Below are 21,338 nucleotides of genomic sequence, written 5' to 3' on the forward strand. Positions count from 1 at the left end.
TAAACACAGCTGTCAAGGCCTTCATCGCTGCCAGCGGCTCAGCAGCTTTAGAACCTCAGGGTGCAAAGGAAATGCCATTCCAGCTCTCCTTGTTGGTCAAAGGTGTTGATCTGCCACAGTTTCCTTTTGAAAAACTACCAGTAAATCAAGACACTGGTGAAATGCAGAGAGAAGAGGGACACATACCCTGGCACTTTGCCTGTTGACTTTTTTCTCTTCATCAGGAAGTGGTGGCATCGGGTAAGGGTATTTTCTGCTGGAAGCAATAGATCCAGTGGATGAAGATGGAGACTTTGCAGGAGACAGTGTCCTGAGATGTTGAAACACATAAAATAAATGTGATGTCTTTGCATTCTAGCACTGCAACAGCAACTGCCATTACTCTGAAGCTTGGTTCAGAGCCAAGAATATAGCTTATTATTAGCTCAATATCAGGGGGATAAAATTGTTTGATTGGTAGTCTTATAATTTCATTATATGAATAAAGGTATTTAGAGATTTCAGGAACACTGGAAGAAAAAAATTTGCTACTTCTTATTAGAATTGTATAACAAAAATTATTTCTTAAACTGTTTTATATGGTACTATAATTAATCATTATAAAATTATTAAAAACAAAATCTGCAATTGAATAAATACAGGACTAAAATATAAACATGGCATTATAAAGCCTAAATAGAAACAGTAATTGTATAAATACAAGCTGAACAAATGTCTTCTCCCAGTGACTAAATGGTAATTATGTGTCTTTATGCATATCTTACGCATCTCCTAAATTGATACAAACATAGCAAATAAATCTATTATTTTTGTAACATTAATTTACACAAATGCATGCATTTGGAGGCCAAACTGTTAGTTGTGAAGTAACAAAGGCATATACAAAGTGCTAATAACAAATTGTTATACATGCAAGCATCATACAGTGCATATTGTTCCAGCCAAAGAAAGAGTCTGATGAGAATATACAAAAATGGACTGATTAATCAATGGCAATCAGCATTTCTGTACAAGGTGAGTAGAGTAAGCAGGAGCAAGTAAATGTTTGTATCACATGAAAGGCATTCTTTTCATGTCAATAAGGCAACAGCACATTATTGACTGAAATTTCATACACAAGAAAAACTCTTTATGCTTCTGTTTTGAGATTCTGCACTTTTCCCACTTGAGAGGTTCCTATCAGGCTCTAAATCTGGGCAGAGTAAAATGGAAAAAAAAGCCTCAAAGTAGAAAAATTGAGCTATCCTGGCCACCTTGTTCTCTTGTGCAGACCAAGGGCATTCACCACACGAGGCCTCTTAATACTGCAGGCACATCACTCAGCCCTCCCTGAGCACTGCAATCTAGTATCTTCTGAGTTAATGTGTCCCTGAAGATGGAAAGTTTCCATAATAATAAGTGAAATTTATTTACCTTTAAATAATTATACTTTTATTTTGGACTATTGTATCATTTTGTTGTGTCTGTAGCTCCCTACAATAGCAGATTCTCTTGCCTCCCATACAAACAATGACTGATGGTAGCCACAAGCAACAAGGTGTCAATGGAAATTATATGATGAGAGCTCTCCACTCTGGCTCATGATCCTCTAACACCTCATGTGGTAGCCTCTAAATTCAACAGCACTTAAGAGATCTACATTGGTACAATTATCCAAACATGGAAGCATACATCTTCAGTACCTGCACATTGATCACCCATTAAGATGAACTGGACATACACCAATGTTTTCAGGAAGAAAAACCCTGAAACAGGTACTGCTGTATAAAATAAAGTTTACGTATGTCCGACATCATGGATCTGGGCACCAAACTGTGCGTGCAAGAAAACAGGTAATTTAAAAAAAAAATTCCAGGGAAAGGTTGTCAACAGTGCCCTGCTGTTCATTATCCATACAAGTCCTCTCATCTCTGCCCCCACTTGGACTATCACTAATAAACTATTTGTGGCTGTAGAATGAAGAATATAAGGAAAAGAGGGAAGGAGGAAAATAAGGAGAGCAGATTTTACATATCATTATTAATCCAATTAGTCACAAATTTTACCCCATTGCTGCAGTAGAATTTTAAGTTTTCATTTTAAAATTTGTACTTGGAGATCAGAAACAAGGAACTGGGCTAGTGGAATCTGACTTGGCAAACCCTATCAGAAAGCCATTTATGAGGTAGCACAGCCTGGGGGGTGGCACAGAATGAAGGCGTCTCCCATCTCTTTCACCACACCAGGCACAACACTTCCAACACACCATAGGCTCTTCTCATTTTAGATACTCTAAGAGAAGGCCACGGTGAGAGGAAAAGCCACGGCCAATCTTCCTGTCCATTCATCTGAGCAGGTGACCCTGGAAGGAGCAAAAATCCCCTGAAGGATGGGGCATCTTGAATATTTTCCCTGCACATGCAGGTCCTCTGACCAGGATCCCTAACTGAGCCTCTCAGCCAGGAAGCTTTGCACCATAACTCAAACACAATGCTGCCTTTTCCAAAGATTTTGAAGGCCAAGCCTCCAGTGTAGCTGCCTACATATCCTTCTTCTCAAACCCCCTTTGCACTGCCTGCTCACCTGCAGTTTGCACATCTGACTGATGTGAGCTTTGCTGCTCAGCTGCACCTGCAACACTGCAGCCAATACATCAAGAATGCAGTTGCACACTTAGAGAAATGACCTTGCCCTCCCCTCACAGGGCCTCACCACTTATTTTTGATATAGAGTTACGTGCTGGTTTTGTCATCATTAGTGACAGCTACTGAGACTGTGAGCATACACAACTCAGCATATGCTCACAGATCTTACAGTATGTCTTCTGTGATAAACAACATTGTTTAAAGTGGTTTTGATCACCTTTCAGGTTGTGCCCTGCAATTGTGTATGTGCTGTGTATCCCAGATTTACATATACATTAAATGAGAAAGGTCATGTCTGGCTCTTTCTCATTTACAGGATGGAGAGACAGCATTCAGGGACACTTGCAGGTAATGCTGGGGTTAAAGGTAGGAAAACTTGGCAGTTTTGGTCAAGGGTGGGATCCACTTAGCTTTCACTAGGGTTTCAGTTCTCCTGCAATCAAGTCCATTAGCTTTCATGCCAAATGTTGCTTCCAGCTAAAACTTACACAAGAAACCAGTACACACCAGGACAGAGATGCAGAGGTTTTACTGCCAACCCCAAATGAAGCCATGCACCTCACCTGTAAAAATTCTAATTTTCGAACAGAAAACAGCATAGAGCAACCACTTTGTGTCTTTCTGTCCTGAAAGCTAAAACTAAGAGTGTGTGGAGACCATTCTGTGATTCACAACAAACACTGCGGCAGCAAGAAGACATCTGGAAGCAGTCTCTGCAGCCTTGACCTACCTGCTTGGCCTCTTGTCCCTAAATAGCGAATGTTGGTCCACAAGAAACAGTGCAAAATGTGTCACCTGGTCACATAACTAAACATCTTGCAATTTTGAGTGTCATTTTAACTGAACTCAAGGCAGGTGGCCCTGACAGATCTGAACTGTTCATGAACTGTGAGTGATTCTCGTTTGCAGACTGAAATAATGTAATGAAATTCAATTAACATTCAACCTGGTGAAAGCATTGAAAGCCCAAATATAGACCCTATCAGCCTGATCTAACCTTTGCTGTGGTGGATTCAGCTCTTTGTATCACATCATCAGCCTAGATCCTACATTAGGAAGTTAGGATCTTCTAAAAACACTGGTGTGGCTAAACATTTTAAAGTAAGTTCCTTTTTAAAGCCACAGATGTGCACACATGTCCTCAGAAAGAGCAGCAGCAGAGGGGAGAGGAGGCTCATGGAGGGGCTGCAGAAGAGACAATGATTGTGGCTTGAGGTGCCACTTGGAGCAGTGAACTATGCCTCAGAAGCAGGCACTCACGTGCTTCAATGAACCCTTCTCCCTAACTCTTGAAACAAAATCCTGATCCTACTGACATCAGTAGGCATTTTTTTCATTGCCTGCTAACAAAAACAGTATTTTGCTTTGGTTGTAATAGGGAAAAGGCTTGTTTGTTTTTTACTTTAAGCACAGTCTAGAGCTGCCTCAGCAAGAGCAGCTTGCCTAGGGCTCTGATTCAGCTGGACGCTCACAGAAGAAGGTAATGGAGATGGTCAGCTGAATAGGAACTGAGAAAAAATCAAGGACACAAAAGCACATTAGAAATAGGAGGGAAATGGCAGCCTATTGTCTCCTCCTTCCATGCCCCTTCTCAATGCCCTTCTGATATGGGACAGCCATTTTCCTTCTGGTTATGTGCTCTGGGTCTCCAATTAAAAAAACCCTTTGTTTGTAAACACTTTTGTGTTTAAATAACTCATAAAATATAACTCATTGTAAATGCTTGCATTAAATCAAATGTAGGTGGCTCAACGCTTTAAAAGGTGCCTTCTAGTCTTTTTTGTTTATAATTATCTCCAGAAATGTCATGTTTGGGATTTCTGGCAGTTTGTTTTCTGATTCCATCATGGCTCCATCAGGTGTTTCAGATTCAGTGAGAATTCTGAGTAATCCTTAACAATATTTCAGAAGGTCAGCCTGTGCAGTGGACATTGTAATTGGCAGTAACAAGAATAAGCAGTATTAGCGCATTCATGAAATAACGTTCCTTACAGCAAAGCTAAAATTAAGGTGAGGCTACCTGTCTGATTTTGTTGCTGAGGTTATGTGGTTATTGCCTGGCACACAAAATTAAAATCTAGACTAGATATTGAGGAAGAAAATGAGAGTTCTCTTCACAGATCTTATTTTCTTACAGATAGGAATCCCACACTAGGGAGATTTCTGGTGCCAGAGACACTGGCTACTATTATTACTATCATAATAAAAAGTAATTGTATAGAAATACCCATCAGACTCATAGACTACAAAAAAATTACTAGGAAATCAGGTATTAGAGAGACAAATTATGATTTATACAGGGTTTTTTAAGTAGATGGAAAAAATCTTGGTGATGATTAATATCCCCATGTTCTGAAAATTTGCAACTACCCTAGAAAGTGGTTTTTGTCATTTTTCCTTATTCTATTTCAGCTCTTGCTACAACTTCACCAGTCATCAGCATATTATTCCTAAAACTACAGGGAAACAAGCAAAACAGCAGTATTGCTTTCAGAACACATTTAAAAGAACAGAGAAATCAAAGACAGCGACATGAAAATCACTCGGCTAAATATCTGGTGTAAATGTCTTATCCTGGGACTCTGACTCATAAAATAAAGTACCAGCTGGACAGTCTGACTTCATCCTGACATTCTAGTTTATCAAGTAAGATCTGTTTTGTTCTGTTTGTGAATCACTTCACAGGCCCAGGCTCAAAACCCAGCCACAAGATGTTCTGACACACCATTCTTAAGAATAGTCTTTTCCTGTCCATGCTATCATTGAGCAAAATTGTATCTGATTTTTGTGGAGAAACTGTTAGTTCAACCTCTTGTAAACCCATAGCAACTCATCTCAGGAGATCTGATCTTTTGCCTTCCATAATGTGTCTGCAGAATACTTCCCCATGATTACCTCATTTAATTAGGACAATACAGATTTCTAAATTTATTCTAGTTGCTCTCTGATTTCTAAGGGTAACTGCTGCAGGCAGTGATTAGTAAGCTTCTGTGGTGCAAAAAATTTGATTTATGTTTCATCTCTGCTGATATATAGCCTTTAAAACTCACATGGGTCAGCTTAATCCTCATCTACATGCCAAAAATGCTTGGTTTATCTCAAATACCAAGAAATGTGACTCATTCAGTGTAATAGCTGAATACCCTCAGGGGCAGGGCACACTCCCATTAATTTAATCTAGTTGCTAAATAAAAATATACTGTTATTAAAAATGAAAACCAAATTATGAGTAAGAAAACAGATTTTTAACCCTGTTTAACTAAACCATTTCAAGTAACCTGTATTAAAACAGTGCTATCTTCATATTCCATCAATGTCTTTGTTTATGGCTACCACAGAGCTTCTGATACAAAAACCCTGAAAGACAGCTATGGGGTGATGTTATGGTGGGCAGCTCTTGACCTTGCCTGAACAATAAAGGTCAAGAGGCTATATTTAGAAAAGGTTTTGGTAATAAAACACACCTCAATTCTTATGTGAGTTTGCATAATTTCAACTTCCAGTGACCTTTGGTCATTATCAGTCTTAGTTTGCAAATCGAAAGGAACCCCCACACACAGAGATTTTGCTCCATATGCAGTGATGTGGATTTCATGATCAGGTAAGTGTTCAGCTGCTCCCTTAAACTGAACAGCCTGAGGTTCTCCAGTCTTTTCTGTGGTTTTTCTGGGCTTAGATCTCCCCAGTTCTAGAACATGCTTGCTGAACTGCAGACACCAGACCTGGACCCTGTATCCCAACCCTGAAACAACCAGACCCACAATACTCCCTGCTGGAATGCCCAAGTACCAAGACCTGTCTGATACCAACTAGCACAATCAAAACAACCTCCTGTAAGCCATGGATTCTTGCGTCAGGGATCTCTTCTCCCTTTTCAGGACTGAGATCAGGGCTGACAGGCTAAAGTTTACTCATTTTTCCTAACTGTTCACTGGAAACCTTTCCTGCAGCTTACCCTGTCTGTGATTAATGAGGTGTTGAAAACAAACAGAAATTGTTTTAAAAGTAACAATTTTATGGTGTTTTAAGACTTTGGGACATTTTTAGTTCTAAAAATGACAAAATTCTTACCCTGCCATTTACTGTCTGCCAGTGTTACTGTTGCAATAAAAGTGTTTCATTAGTACCCTGTGATACAACTCCCATCACATTTTTTTTTCCCAAATACACACTGCATATGTTTAGTGCATGTTTCTGCCCTGTTGCACTATTATTAGGTCTATTTGTGTAGCAAATTTATTAAGATTCTATTTACTTCTTCTTACCATCCTTCACTGTTTTGGCTGAAGATTTTGCTTATTATTTTGATTTGTATTTCTGTAACTATCTTTATTTTTGATATGCCAGCTTACAGCTTCATGGATTTTGTTCATGCTTTATGTTATTTGTCATAAATTATCTTCCATTCTCTCCTATGCTGGCTCATTTCTTCAGCTGATGCAGAGATCTGTCTCAGCTGTGGGATTGTGTCTTTTGGGAATATACTCCAACATTCTCAGTCTCTCGATTCATGTCCAACAGAGGCCCAGCCTCATGCATGCTTTTTCTCTGTAACTTGTAATGTACCAGATAATGCACACTTTTCCCTTTCAAAAATAAGTTATAGTTTTGGTTGAACCCTACCTCACTTGTAACAGATTAATTAGCAGTTTGACAATTAGAGCACAGAGTATATTCTCATACATTTAGTTTTCCAATTACAATATATAAATTATTTCATTGCAGGCTGAGGGTAAAATACCACTACATTTTAGTCTGTTTTCATTTAAATTTTAGTATGCACTATATAAGACAGAAGGTAGAATGTGTTATGAAACCACTTGCTTCAGTAAATTAACATTCTATTTAAGTTAATACTATTTTATTAGTGATAAATATGTCTCATGCCCATAAAACACTATTTGGCATAAAATGATGAGAAAGCTACTACAAGCTACAGATGATGGTGGGAACGCATGCACTACACACACCCTTTTCAATGGCTTCATTAAAACATTCAGAAAAAGAATTGTAAATTGCACATGAAGCCAAAAACAGACATCAAAATGCAGCAAAAGAAGAGGGGCCCTTTGCACCTAAGTAACTTGTATTGATTTATACAAGGTAGGAGTCCCAAGATATTTGTATATGCTGGAACAGCTCTAAAAAATGAGAATTATAGAATTAATTTACAAAATACCTAAAGTATGGTCCTTCTGTGTTTTTATTCACATCTTCTACCCACTTAGCTACATTATATTCTCTTTTGAACCATGGGTTTAAATACCTGCAGAAAGCAATGGAAGGAACAGAGAAAGCAGAAGAACAAGAATAGAAAATCTGAGAACACACAGCACAAGCTTAGCAAGGATGTCTTCATCCCCAAAATGCAAGTGAATATGGCAAATAAATCAGTATGGATTTGGGTGAGGACTAGGTAATGTGTACAACTGCATGAGAAAATCTGACCTACAACAAGAGTCAAGTTTGATTAATCTGGAAACTCTTTGAGATACATTATTCATTTAATGTCTTAAGGGTAAAATTCACTCCTATGCAGAGGGCCAGCATTAAGCTCATGGTTTGAACTCCCTCATGATCTCAAAATAAGGATGAAGGGGCATTTTGGCTTCAGTCATGACGTTTGCTTGCCAAAGACACACTTTTACACCCATCTAGATAAATTGTAAGATAATGGCTAAAAGACCACAGAATCTTGGGCTTGACCCTTTTTACAGGAATGAATTTCAGCCTCATTGTGTAAAAAGGTTTGAATTTTTTGCCACTATAGTGACAATTTTTACACTTACAGGCAAATATCCTTCTGATTTTTCAATGTTCGTTTAGTTTGGCTTTAATGGAGGTAGGCTGCAGGGTTATCTCACATTTTATAGAAGAAATATTGACACCAAAACCACATTTTTTAGGAAAAAGGTCTGTGTTGTATACTCATATTAGTTACATGAAAAATTATGAAATAAAGATGATGTTTAATTATCTGTCAACAAATTAACAAGGAAGAAGAAAACTTTTTTGTAACAAATTTTTCCCAATAACAAGATAAGCAAGTTCCTCCCCCTCTGTCACTTCAACAAAAAAGGGAGATGCAGAAAATGGTAGTCTGTCTGGATCAATTTAAAGTTTCTTCTTGTTACATATGAATGTCAACAATCAAATGATTATTTGTGATCACCATCTTTATACAATAGAAACTAGCACAATGAAACAGGAAACAAATTTTAACCAAGGAAAATGGGAAAGAAAATTCCTCTTTAAGTTATTTTGATACTTCTGGTCCAGTTCTCGCCACCCTTATTTATGGGAGTGACTCCAATGACCTCACACATGGGAACAGGCCTTGTAAGTTATTGCTCAGATGAATAAAAGTTGGGCCAAATCATGTCATTCAACCCCCTCCATATTTCAAACAACGATGACAACAAAAGCAGCAGCACTTTTTCAACTTCTTTTGCTCCTTTTTTGCTCTGGAACGTCTCCTCCCCACCCCGCGCAAGCACAGCCACAGCTCTCAGAAAGTATTCGCCCTCAGCCACAAGTGCTTCTAAGTAGCTTCCTCAGCTCGCTTATCTCTCAGGAAACGGGAGTGCTTTATGCTTTCCAGCTTGGGGTCTTAGAGAAAGAAAACGTCAAAAGTGGCAGCACAGCAAAACAGATGAACCACAAGTGAAGCAGCAGGCTGATGCCAGCATCACCAGAAACTAATAAAGTTCTGCTTTAGCTTTAATTGTACATTTTCTTGTACTTGCTGCAATACTTTAAACTTGCGTTTTTTTCATTTGATAGGGTCTTTTGGTAACCATGAAACACTCCCAATCTGGCTTCCTGCATTAGAAAACAGTGTAAGGTGCTATCAAAGCATGCAATTGTTGCACAACCATGTTGCAGGGTTTCCTGGGTCTGGGTGTATTACAGACCATCATTCACCACCTCAATCCATCTGTTACAAAATGGTTAAACTCAAGTTACGGCAGACCACTACATGATACCATTGGAAAGCCTCAGGCTGATCTTTCTGGCCACATGTTAATTAGTAATGGCCAGAATCCACATTTTCTTTGGGTGAGAAATTCTGCTTTGAAACAAGGTGTCCTTACGCATAAGCCTAGAGCTAGACCGACAGCTCGATTTGGCTCGTAGCGCAACATGCAACAAGGCAAAAGACCTGGGCTCAAGAGTACTCGTACTCCTCAGGCTGGCGAGGAGGAAGGGTAGCTAGCACTGCATCAGCAGGAGCACCTCCAAGCAGTCACGGTGTTTTGCCACAGTGAAACTATCAGATACTAGGGAAGGGACTTTTCATGGGACAAAATGGCAGCCTAGAATGCAGGGGCAGGTGAGACTGACCTGTGATCCCGACTCCCTGTTTGGGGGTGGTCGGAACCCCCTGGGCTTATGCCTTGGGCAGGGATTTGGTGGGCGAGAGAAAGCCCAGGCTCAGATGCATGGGTTACCCGGCTGCAAAAAGACAATATATAATAGAAAGTCTAAACCAAAGATGTTCGCATCAGTTACAACAACGAGGAAGACAAATGCTTCTAGGAAAAGCAGTGCAAATTAACAAAGGTCTGAATTGCTATCTGTTCCTGGAACCTGTTTTAACACAAGCTCCCAATTAAACTGTCAACTTATTCAGAAAACTCTCATCATTCCTGGATAATTCTAATTGATTTTAATAGAGAACTATTTATTGGGCCATTTCATCAGCCATGTTTCTGAAAAAGCACTTGGCCTGTTGGCATTCCTTCCATGTGTAATGAACCATCTGCCTTTAGTAAAGAATAATTATTTTGGTATCAAACATCCAAAAACAATTAAAAATGTCTCAAAATATCTTTAGTAGTGTCCTCAGAGCTCTACACATAGCATAAGCCTTGTTCATGTATGCTAGGTCCAAGGGTCACGCAAAGGTGTGAGCAGGACATTTTTCAGGAGTTGCCCAAAGTGTTCGCAACTCCCTGTCAGTGCTTCTCGTGAGGGCTGCAGACTTCAAACCTTGCTCAGTCCTTAAGAAATTATGTTTAAATGATTAATGGCACAATTTGATTTGATTCTTGACTGTATACAAAAAAACCCCTGTGCATAATGTGTGCAGTTACTGCAGACCCATGCATACAAGTATCTTTGTAGGCAACCACACCAGTGTGCTCCTGCTTAAGAAAAATTGAATTCTGCACAAGATATGGCATTAATAAACCAAATTTTATAATGGTTAACTACAGTCTGCTAATTACAAAAGACCAACACTGTTATCCTTTTTCTTCCATATCAACAAGTATGCTTTACTGGACTCCTAAGGGCCACACAAGCTGACTTTCTAAATACTGCTTCAGAACAGATTTCAATATTATTCTGTATTTCCCTGACAAGGTAGAAAGGTAAATTGGTCTGGGAAAAGCCTCCATGTATTCTCAAAGCATCCTCAAAGCAGTTGGTGTGACTTTTTTTTTTTCCTAAATGACCAAATGCTGGTCACAGTTAGATCACTCTCAGTCCATTTTCTCTCCCTGCAAAACAAGCTGTCCCTCTAACCAGAGAGATAATTGCCCTCTAACAGCCCTGGCAGTTCTCTCCATTCCCCACTGAACTGACACAGCACGAGGATCATTCCATGGGAGCTCTCTCTCCAGCTGGTGACAGGACTGCCAAGGAGACTTGGACAAGCTATTCAGGCCTGTGCAGACCTGATCAGGAGAAAGAGCATTTTCCTGCCTGGAAGGCCTCTCCCAGGAACACACACACTGTGCTTCATCCCCAAAAGGTTGCTGCATGACCCTTAGGAAGTACATGCCTCCTCCCTGTAGCATCAGGGCTGCTGCTGGGTTGAGACACCACCGTAACAAGCAGCAAGAAGGAAAGTAGAGAATTAGGTGGAAATTCAGGGGCACCTTTAAAAGAGAAACAAATATACAGGGAAAAATATTTCCAACTCACAATATCTATGTCTGCCTGCTTATTTGATGCTCCAAAGTTCTCAGAGCAAATCTCATTTGTGTTTTTGGCAGTTCAGCCAGACTAATTTTGATTTTATCAAACAATCTCATGCAAGGAGAAAAGAAAATGAGCAAAATAACATTTCAGAGTTTATCAACACAAAGACAAAGAGCACAGAGACTCTTGAGATAAACTCCTCCAAGGGCTAAAAATCCTGATTCCATGATGCCATTTTGGCCATGCAATGTTATAATTGCAATGTGCATCAAAGTATCGTTTCTGTAATTTGTAACATAGGGTTTTCTCTAGGAACCCTCTCTGAGCCTACTCACCTCAAGACAGTGCACTGTAGGTGAAATAAAAGTTTCAAAACAAACTCAAAATCCCCAAACCAAAGAAAATGGGGCCCAGAGAGCAGTTATCATTATCAGCTTCCAGCAGGGTTGGTATCAAGCCCATTTGCCCATCAAGATGCAAAGTTAGTAGTCATGATATGGGGAAGGACACTGTCACTGCCATCATGGTCAAAGAAGGGGCCATTCATGTGGGGTGGAAGTGCTGTAAGAGCAGGCCAGTGCTTTTGATAAGCCCAGAGGTTTCCATCCATTCACCACTCATTCACAAGAGGGGCCTGAACCAACAGTACATAAGAAAGGCTCTTTCTGTGTGGGGAGCACTGCACACATGGGCTCTTCAGGAAATGTAACCAATAAACCAATAAGCCAGCAACTCTAAGCTGTAGTGGAAAAGTCTAGGGATCAGTCACTTGGTAGAGACTTTAATTACCCATTTATCGCAGGGCTTAGTCAAGACTGGCTGTTTCAGGCTTGCAGTGGCAAACTTCAAGGTACTCTCAAAGCAGACAGATACCTCTCCTAAAACCTCCAGAAAAGTATGCAGAGATAGAAATCTCTAACTCTGCAATGGCCCAACCCAAGGTGAAGACAAGGGTAGGAAACAGTCAGGTTATCAGAAACTCAGTATTGAACCAGGATACACTCAGCAATGGCAGTTTACTGTAGACAAAAGCCTGCAGTGATGGTGCAGGCTGCCACCATCATTGGGAATTGCTATGGGAACGACTGTGAGGAAGCCTACATAAAAAAAGAAAATTAATAGTTAATTTTTAAAGAATACACAAAAAGAGGTTGAAATACATTAGCCAAACCATTTACCAGATTATCAGTCAGCAATCAGAATGGGCCACAGAGCAAAAATGCAGATGTCTACTTTTAAGTAGTCTTAATTTCCATCTACAAAACACAAATATGAAAACTCTACTTTTTGGCTTTGCTTTTTTAAATTCAGACTTACTCAGTTGAATTAGACCGTGGCCTAAATCTTTTGCCTCTGACTTTCTTTCTGTTTCCTCCTATATTACCTGAAAGAAATCAAAGGACAAAGACAGTAAAACAACTTGAAACTCACCTGCCCCATGCCAAACTGTATATTCTTTTTGCATCCATAGCAAAAGACTTGCTACCTTTAACTTTAACCCTTAACCTTTAACCATTTAAATCTCACAGGTCTGTTCCTCTTGAATTACCTCAGACACTTGGGTTACCTTTCTCTACTTTTTGCTGCAACTGTTCAGAGAAAAAAACTCCTTTATTTCAGCTGTTATTTGACAAAATCACTACACTTCAAGAAAAACACTTAACACTGCCTGATAAAATCACAGAAGCTGGAAATAGTGAATAGATTTCTTTCTCTTTTTCATGTTAGCTCACACCAGAGGGAGAAATTAAGTGTAATTTCTTTGTGATAAAGCACTGTGCAAAAAAGTCACTTATGTAGGGTGCTGCTAAATCCTAATTCCAAGTTAATAACAATTAGCACAATTTTAAGGAGTCATGCTGCTGTCCTAAGATCAGCTAAACTTTCAGCAGAGCAGCAGTGGTCCAGAGGCTGGTTTCCACTGTGGCCAGCACAGTGGTTCACACTTACCTTGCCAAGAATTACTCCTAGGCCTCCCATTTTCACAAATGTCTGAAATATGTTTTGTGTCTGGGATCCTTTCACTCCAGGAATGAGATAATCCATTTGACCTGGAATAGGAGGGCTCAGATGCGGTTATTGTTAAGGGTATTGTCTCACATCAATGTTAGCTTAGTGGTTTGGTCATATTCCCGAGGCCAGTGACAAAACGCAGCCTAAGGTCTGTCTGCACTAGCAGAGCATCTAGGATTTCTGATTAAACTCTACAGTTACACCTTGCAGCTGTCCTTGCAGTGGTTCCATGTGCCCACATTCAAGAGCCAGGCATCAGCACTGCTTTCGCACTCGTCTGCTGTGGAATGCACAAACACCGGCGCACACCAGATTTCCTTTGGATTTGCAGCTCTGCCTCAGTTCCTAGATGGAAGATGCTCTTACTACTGTGCTCATTTCAAGGCTTTTTCATCTCACAGTCAAGCACATCCTGCTTGCAGGCTGCCCACTCCCTCCTTATGCTGCTGCAGGAAAGCCAGGACAGCTTCCCTCAACCCATGCTACTAGTCTCAGGGGCTCAGGAATTGGTGACGAGCATCCTCCCACCCAGAGCTGGTAGTGCCAGGGGAGAGGTAACTCTGCCTCATTTTTGCTAATTTTCAATGTTTATATTTTATCAGCCAATTGCTGCAGTATATACTTCTAATGCTAAACTCAAAGCCAAAAATAGTCTTTTTATCTAGGTGCTTGGTTTTTTCTTTCCTCTTGCATTCTTTTTAATAGCCAGAGATGTATGTGGCGATGTCCAACATGCGGGGTTTTGCAACAGGCTGCCTCTTGTTGAACTAGAGCTGCTGCTCAGCTGCTTGCCATGAGATCTACAATTATTTCCGAAAGAGAAGAGGAAGTTGAAAAAATCCACAATAGATGGCTTACATATTACAAAGTCTTGCTTAAAGGAACTATTTTTGTAGCTTTTAACTCTGGATACTTGCATTTTTTAGTCTCTGCTTTCCTTGGGGGCATCTGAGAGATGCTGTTCAGTTTTCAGAAGCTCAGGCTAATCACAGCCACACTGAGGTGAGCCCAGGGTTTCATTAATTCAAACTTAATCACATCACAAAAGATCTGAGAAACAACAGATCCACTGACAGATTTTCAAACACTTCCTCCTCCTCCTCAACGTCTCTTTCAGGTTCAGGAATGTCTTGCTATATAATGGTTTTGGTGTTTGCTATTTCATAATAGCAAGAATTATCATAAAGTTATGTCTTAATCCTTGAACATCCTCTGAGTACCAGCTAATATTCCACAGGGCTTTCCAGCATGGAGAAGCCCAGGCAGCCGATGGCCCAGTCACTCTAACATCTCCCAAGAGATGCCATCCATACCAGCACACAGAGCAAATCAAAACCAGGTTGGAAGGTAGGAGGTAGCACTCTGGGAATTCAAATGGAAGGACTATGTCAGCTGTATCACAATGTTAATGGAATATTTGTCAGACTTACTTTTCCAGACTTGACAGTGGCACAACATACCTGAACTGGTGGTGGGAACAACAAAACTCTCTAGTACAGACAGACCTTAGAAACCATTAGCTTTTCGGAACAAATAATAGAGACACATGAAATAAATGAAGTATGAAAAGAAACACAGATACTGCATGAAAGAAGAAACACATTAAGTTACAGTATTTAAAAATAGCTTTTTTTTTAAAACTGGTATTTAAACCTGATAGACAAAGCTATGAAAATTTGCTTTCCCAAGACTTTATTTCAAAATTTTAACCAATTTAAAAAATATTCTCTAACACAAACAGTGCATCATTTAAGATTAATGCTTGCTTCCTAAAAAAAAACAAAAAACAACCCACACATCTAAAAAGCTGAATTTAAAAATTAGAGATAATTAAGTAATCACTACTGGAGTTTCCCGAATAACATAATCATTAGAACAAACTGAATGAAGTTGTATATAAGATCAAGCTGCTATATCAAAATAGAAAATGTTACTACATATGTGTCCCTTCCATACATTTTCTTAATTTTCATTGAAATAATAGCAAAGAAAATGGCTTCATCAACTGCACAGCTGTAGGCTGCTTAGTGGGGCAAGAATTGAGAATTGCAGTTTTCCTGTGAAGCAGTTCATGACTGTCAATTCCTCTAGGACACGGTGCTTCTCATAAATTCTTTTACAGTGCTAGCTGAAGATTTTCATATAAGGAATCTTTAACCGCAGAGGAACAGTGAGCATCATGATCTTAGCAATTACAAATGGCTCTCAATGCTTTTAAATGAATCTTCCCTTTTAAAATGTTGAAATTTTCAGGCAACTGGAACAATAAAGGAATTAGTGAAATCTGATCAAGTGCAAAAGCTAATTCTCTTTAATCTAATGACAGCAAGCAGAAAACTGCAGAAAGCCTTTGTAGAATTATTTTCTAAGATAACATTTGGTGACCATTTAGTATACTAGCCTAGTAAGTGGAATAAAATGCAATCACTATCTTCTTTAATATGAGCCAGCAGAAGTCTAAGTCAACACACTGGATTAATGACACTGACAAAAAAAGATATAAAAATAACATTTATATTTAACATTTTATGTTTATAACTATTATTGGAGAAAAACAATGTTCCTTTTCTTTGATTACATGACATTGATTTCAAAAGTTGTTGGTGTTTTATTTAATTTTTTTTTCAGCCAGCAATTATTATTACAGTCTACTTGAAATCAATTCTCAAGCAGGGATATTATGAAAATTTTATTAAACAAAAATTGGTTTACAGTGCAAAAATTTTTTATTCTGGCCTAATCATACTAATTAGCAACTAGGACACAGGAGAAAAATCAGTAATCAAAGCAAAAAGGATGCTATTTCAAACATTCCACAAAGAAAGAAGAAAGAGTCAAACCTGCTGCAAAACAATGAAATGTTCTGACTAATGGAATAATGGGTGATGGAACAGGTAGAAATCTGAAAATGCGACAGAAAAGCAGACCTCTTCTTAGAACTAGATGCAGAGTTTGTGCTGACTCCAGGAGGCATGTCGCTATAAAAAGAGTCGGCCTCTCCCGGCTTTTTTACATAATCTCCCTGGGGTATTTGTCTGAAGTGTAATAAACATTGTAGAGTCAGAAAACATGACAGGAACTAGAATGCACACAAACATGCATGAACATTAGTTTAAAAGAAAGAGGCAAGGATAGCAATCCTTGAGAAAACCTGTTAACCACACACAATAAAGTTAGTAAATAATTCAACCATCTGAGAGAAAAGTCCCACACGCTTCTGTTATGTGCAGAAGAGTGGATTATGTGGTTTTGGAAAGAGAAAACAAGGAAAAACATTAACTCTGACCACAAATTTCAAAGTGAACAGTTAGTGATTCTTGAGACACTGGATAACCAGTCCAGACATTTCCAATAGCTCATCATTCTGGTTGCAAAAAACACCAGTACTGAGCCTAAGCTGAATACGTGCCTGCATCAAAGAGGAGCTCAGGAATAGTGAATGCTTTTTTCCTTCTGAGGTAGATGCTTACCATTTAACTTTTGTAATCATGATAGAATTCAAGAGTAGCAATCTGTTGAGCTGTTTAAATCCCAGGAGGATAAAAACCTCCAGTTTTTTAACTGAATTCTTGTGTAAGGTAACTAACACCAGGGTCAGAGATTCTCAGCTATGCCTGATTACCACAGTAGTAGACTCAATCTGCCAAGACACATGACAGTAATGTAATAGTTTATCCTTTTCCAGAACTAGAAGCTCAGTTATGGTAAAAAAAAAAAAAACAAAAACAAAAAAAAAAAAAAAAAAAACAAACCTATCTGTGCATTAGAAAGTGCAAATCAAGTTATGCAAAGTTTTTGCAGATGGTGAATTCATCACCAGCAGAGAATACCTGCCATGCAAATATTCCAGTTATAGTTCCACCAGGTTTAAAAATCCTCCCAAGTACAGGTAATTACTTTTACAGTTGACTATTTCATAATATCAGCATCGGTATTTATTCAATCTCACACTTTCCACGACATTTTTGCTACAGGCTGCTCCAGGTTGATTCATATTCATATTGTGTCCAACTACAGACCTAAACTGTTACCTCTCCATTCCATATCTGGATTTCTAATGCTTCTGAAGTACGTAAAGTATACAACTATAGTGCACATAAATCATTAGTGCAATGCACTACTTAAATTCTCCATCTTCTAACACCTCTGGAGTTTCAGTTCTTGTCCCATTCCTCAGCTGGCACATGGGTGTGTTCAGAGTTGGCTCAGTGTGGGCAGATCTGCTCCCCAGGGTTCCTCTAGCAAACTGCTCTCTTGCTACTCCATCAGCTATAACTTCTCCCATGTAGCTGTGCCCTTTAAAGCCACACTATTCCAGCTGGCAGAATCCTTGCTAATTGGCTCTACTTACCACTTTCAGTTTACTTGTTTCAACTTGCTTGGTACCAAGTATAATCCTTATGTCATGTTCAAAAATATTATAATGGTTTGTTTTCATTGTTATTTAAGGAGTAATCTTTTTTTCCTTTTTTTTTTTTTTTAAGGGACTGTCTGGACAATCTGGTGGGTATGTTTTTTCATTTATGGAGCACTCCTTGTACTATTCTAAAAATATTCTATTTAGAAGTCAGCCTACAGAACTTCATTTTATGCATGAAGGAGATTTAGTTACTAAATATCTTCCTCATATTTAAAATGATGGAGTTCTCCATTACCTTCAGAAGCCTCAGCTTATGTTGGTTCCCACTCTGCCTGTGCTCTCACACACAGCTGCAGACTGGCTGCACACTCACAGCTCTCTGGCCATAAAGTAATTTCTGGAGATGAAGATATCTGAAGAAGTTACATTCTCTAATATTCCAATGCAATCATATATGGGGTGGACTCTGTTTTGAGGTTTTTTCTGCTCTGTCCTCAGCCAATACTGAAACATCCACAGCAGCATGACTTGATGGCCATGTCAGTCCCCATTTATACATACATCAGTTTCCACTAAGCAGCACCAAACCCTTAAATTCTGCCTTCCTTGAGCTGGGTGGCATTCCCTACCCACCAGCCTCTGTATAAGGCTTGACTTCAATAGTGTTGCCTTTTACTTGTTACTGTACCTGTGGCCTATCTAACCCTGTAGCACACAACCAGTACTTGACAGGGCTTTTCCACTTTTCACAAATATTTTGAGCCTGGCGGAGAAAGCACTACACAAAGGGAAATGGAGAACAAGCACAACAGGTAGCAGCAACAAACAAAGCAGCAGCTTGGAGCAGAAGGCAACGATACAGGCAGAAAACAGGGGAATTTGAGAAATCCTCTTATGTATTGGGGACTGGGAGAGGAAGGAGCCAACTCCTTCCCGCAAGACCCATCTGCCAGGCAGATGCCTGATCAAACGGAGGTGGTCTTCCAGGAGCCAAACGTAAGTCACTAGGAAAACGGTTTATTTTTGGCCACAAGCTTGAAATGATGAAAGCTCAGCCCTGTGCTGAAGCCAATACTGTGCTTTAGCTATGAATCAATGGAACAGGGCGACAGGAAAGAATGGGCTCTTTGTCCACACAGCAATTTAATTGCATTGTATTTTTAACTGCAAAGAAGCTCCAGGAATTAATTTGTCTCAAAAGGCTCCTGAACGTCATGTTAATATTAATTATTCAGTTCTTAGCCTCCCAAGAATACTTTTATCTCTAATAGCTGATTTTCAGTGTCTCTTATTGGAAATATTCTCCTGTTTTCCTAAATGAAACAGTCTATTGCAGAAGTATAAGAAACATTGGTTTTGCTACTGAATCCAGTGAAATCAGTGTTTCAAGCAATGCATTATAGAATACTGATTTCACATATTATTTAAAATATGATAACCCATCTCAATATTTTCTTTGTAGCATGTACATGAACGAAAGAGAAGAAAAGCTATTTTCACAGACTTTTAAGATACATTCCACTACTTTTATCACATACCTCTGTCTTCTGTAGTTTCTTTCCATATAAGAAGAAGAGAAAGGAAGAAGAATGAGTTTTTAGTATGCATGTGCACATGGTCAGTAAGACTAAAAAAATTTAAAAAAAAAAGCACTGTATACAGAATGAAATTTTTGCTCAAAATATTTCTACATAATCACTTCTGAAATAAGCATATTCAAAAATATACTACATCAGAAGTATTATACATTAGAAAAAACAAGAAAAATATATTCATTATTCATGTTGATGGCTCGTCAGCGTTGAGTGTAAGGTGCAGCTCATGCTGGATTTAAGCCTGTTCACTGTGAAGCAGTTAGTGAGAGGTGCACTCTCATCCTGAACCTCCAAAAATTAATCCCACTGGCTAGACATGATCTCAAAATGAGCCCTTAACTTTTAGAATTTTACTCTAAATAAAAGTCCAGATTTTCAGATACTGCCAGAAGTTGAGGGTGATATACCAAGACAGTATATCCTGCTTTTCTACTATCCTCATCTTCATGGTTTTTATTCCAAATTCTTCTTTCCTTACATGTTTCTGAGCTGCCCTCAGCCTACCTCAGTCTGGCAAACCAGCAGGGGCTGTGCCACTTCATTATGCCAAACCACTGGGGCTGAGCCCCAGCAACAGCACTGCCTGAAGCTGAGCCTAAAGCTGAGCCTGCCCTGCCCTCCAAGCACAACAAGGACCTAGGGACAAACAACTTCAAGAGACAGTCTCATCCAAACACAGATGATAAAGTCAGTACCTTGAACATTTTTTTACTACAAGCAAAAAACATAAATCCCTCTTTTTTATAAGAAATTCATGAAATAATTAAAAAGACCAATCAGGCTAATATGATCAATTTTGCCTCTCAGTGAGTGCTGACATCGCTACACCAGGAGAGAACTTAAGCCTTATTTGCAAATTGCAGATCTTTCCTACAAAAAAATGTGCTTGAATTAATTTCAGGTTATGCCGACTAAATATAATCATCTATTTAATGAAGCCTATGGTTAAATGCTTTGCTGGCTTACTGAGAGCTAATCTTGCTATATTTTCTTCATCATGAGGAAAAAATTATAATTTAATCAGATCATATTCTTGTATTTCCTTTGTCACATACAGTAAAATCATAATCTGATCTTCTAAAAAAAGAAAAGAAATTACTAAGTGAGAAATAAATTTCAAATTTGGATCAAGCTCTCTAAAACCACATACAAACATAAGAATTGCTTGGAAAATGTTAATATGATAAAAATGTTACTGTATAAATATTGTTGAATTTGGATATTTTAGATTTTTTTGAATTGTTATTTTCAAAACATAATCAGCTATCACATGAAATACACATATTTTGAAACTCGATAAAGAAGAACAAAATGTACTTACTTGTAACCCCAACCAGTTATTCCTAAAACGAGAGCCAACACTAAAATGGTGCCAGCAATAGCCCCTATTATTATATTTGTGCTAACCACACCTGGAAACACAAGAAAGACGAAAAATATACATGGTTTTAGGAGAAAAATACACAAAACCAGTAAATGCACCATCTTTCAAAAATCAGCTGGAACAACTTTCACTAGGCTGATTAATTGTAACCCATGATACACTCCTCATGTATAGCATGGACATAAAAATTTCACTTTACAAGTAATTTACAAGATCACTTGTAAATCAAGCTTTGACTTCTGTGCCTGTTTCCATTAACTGAATGCTAGTTACATGGGAAACCTGTGCCAGGTATGCCAAAACAGTATTATCAATATTAAACTGCTGTAGATTACATCCTTACAACCTGCCCTAACAAATACATGCTTACCACGGAATAAAAGTGACTACTTGTCTGGTTTTGCTCAGATGCCTTCCACAGCTGAATAAATTAA

General features: G+C 38.8%; 1 protein-coding gene across 17 annotated transcripts in view; it reads right to left on the reverse strand.

The window, feature by feature from the left end:
* Positions 1–21,338, reverse strand: part of ADAM22 (ADAM metallopeptidase domain 22) — a 129,348-nt gene that overhangs the window by 6,082 nt on the left and 101,928 nt on the right. Inside the window, exons 25-32 of one of the 17 annotated variants that reach the window (XM_068211656.1) lie at positions 20,842–20,932; positions 19,464–19,481; positions 16,493–16,600; positions 13,503–13,603; positions 12,870–12,936; positions 9,969–10,079; positions 7,804–7,890; positions 187–310 (exon numbers count right to left, since the gene is read on the reverse strand). In XM_068211656.1, coding sequence (XP_068067757.1) covers positions 187–310; positions 7,804–7,890; positions 9,969–10,079; positions 12,870–12,936; positions 13,503–13,603; positions 16,493–16,600; positions 19,464–19,481; positions 20,842–20,932 — 707 coding nt within the window. Of the gene's footprint in view, positions 1–186; positions 311–7,803; positions 7,891–9,968; positions 10,080–12,865; positions 12,937–13,502; positions 13,604–16,405; positions 16,601–18,220; positions 18,430–19,463; positions 19,482–20,841; positions 20,933–21,338 lie in introns of those variants that run through there. The other 16 variants (XM_068211694.1, XM_068211665.1, XM_068211703.1 and 13 more) reach the window with 16 other exon arrangements.

Source organism: Anomalospiza imberbis, chromosome 1 (genome assembly GCF_031753505.1).
Source record: "Anomalospiza imberbis isolate Cuckoo-Finch-1a 21T00152 chromosome 1, ASM3175350v1, whole genome shotgun sequence".
NCBI lineage: Eukaryota > Metazoa > Chordata > Aves > Passeriformes > Viduidae > Anomalospiza > Anomalospiza imberbis.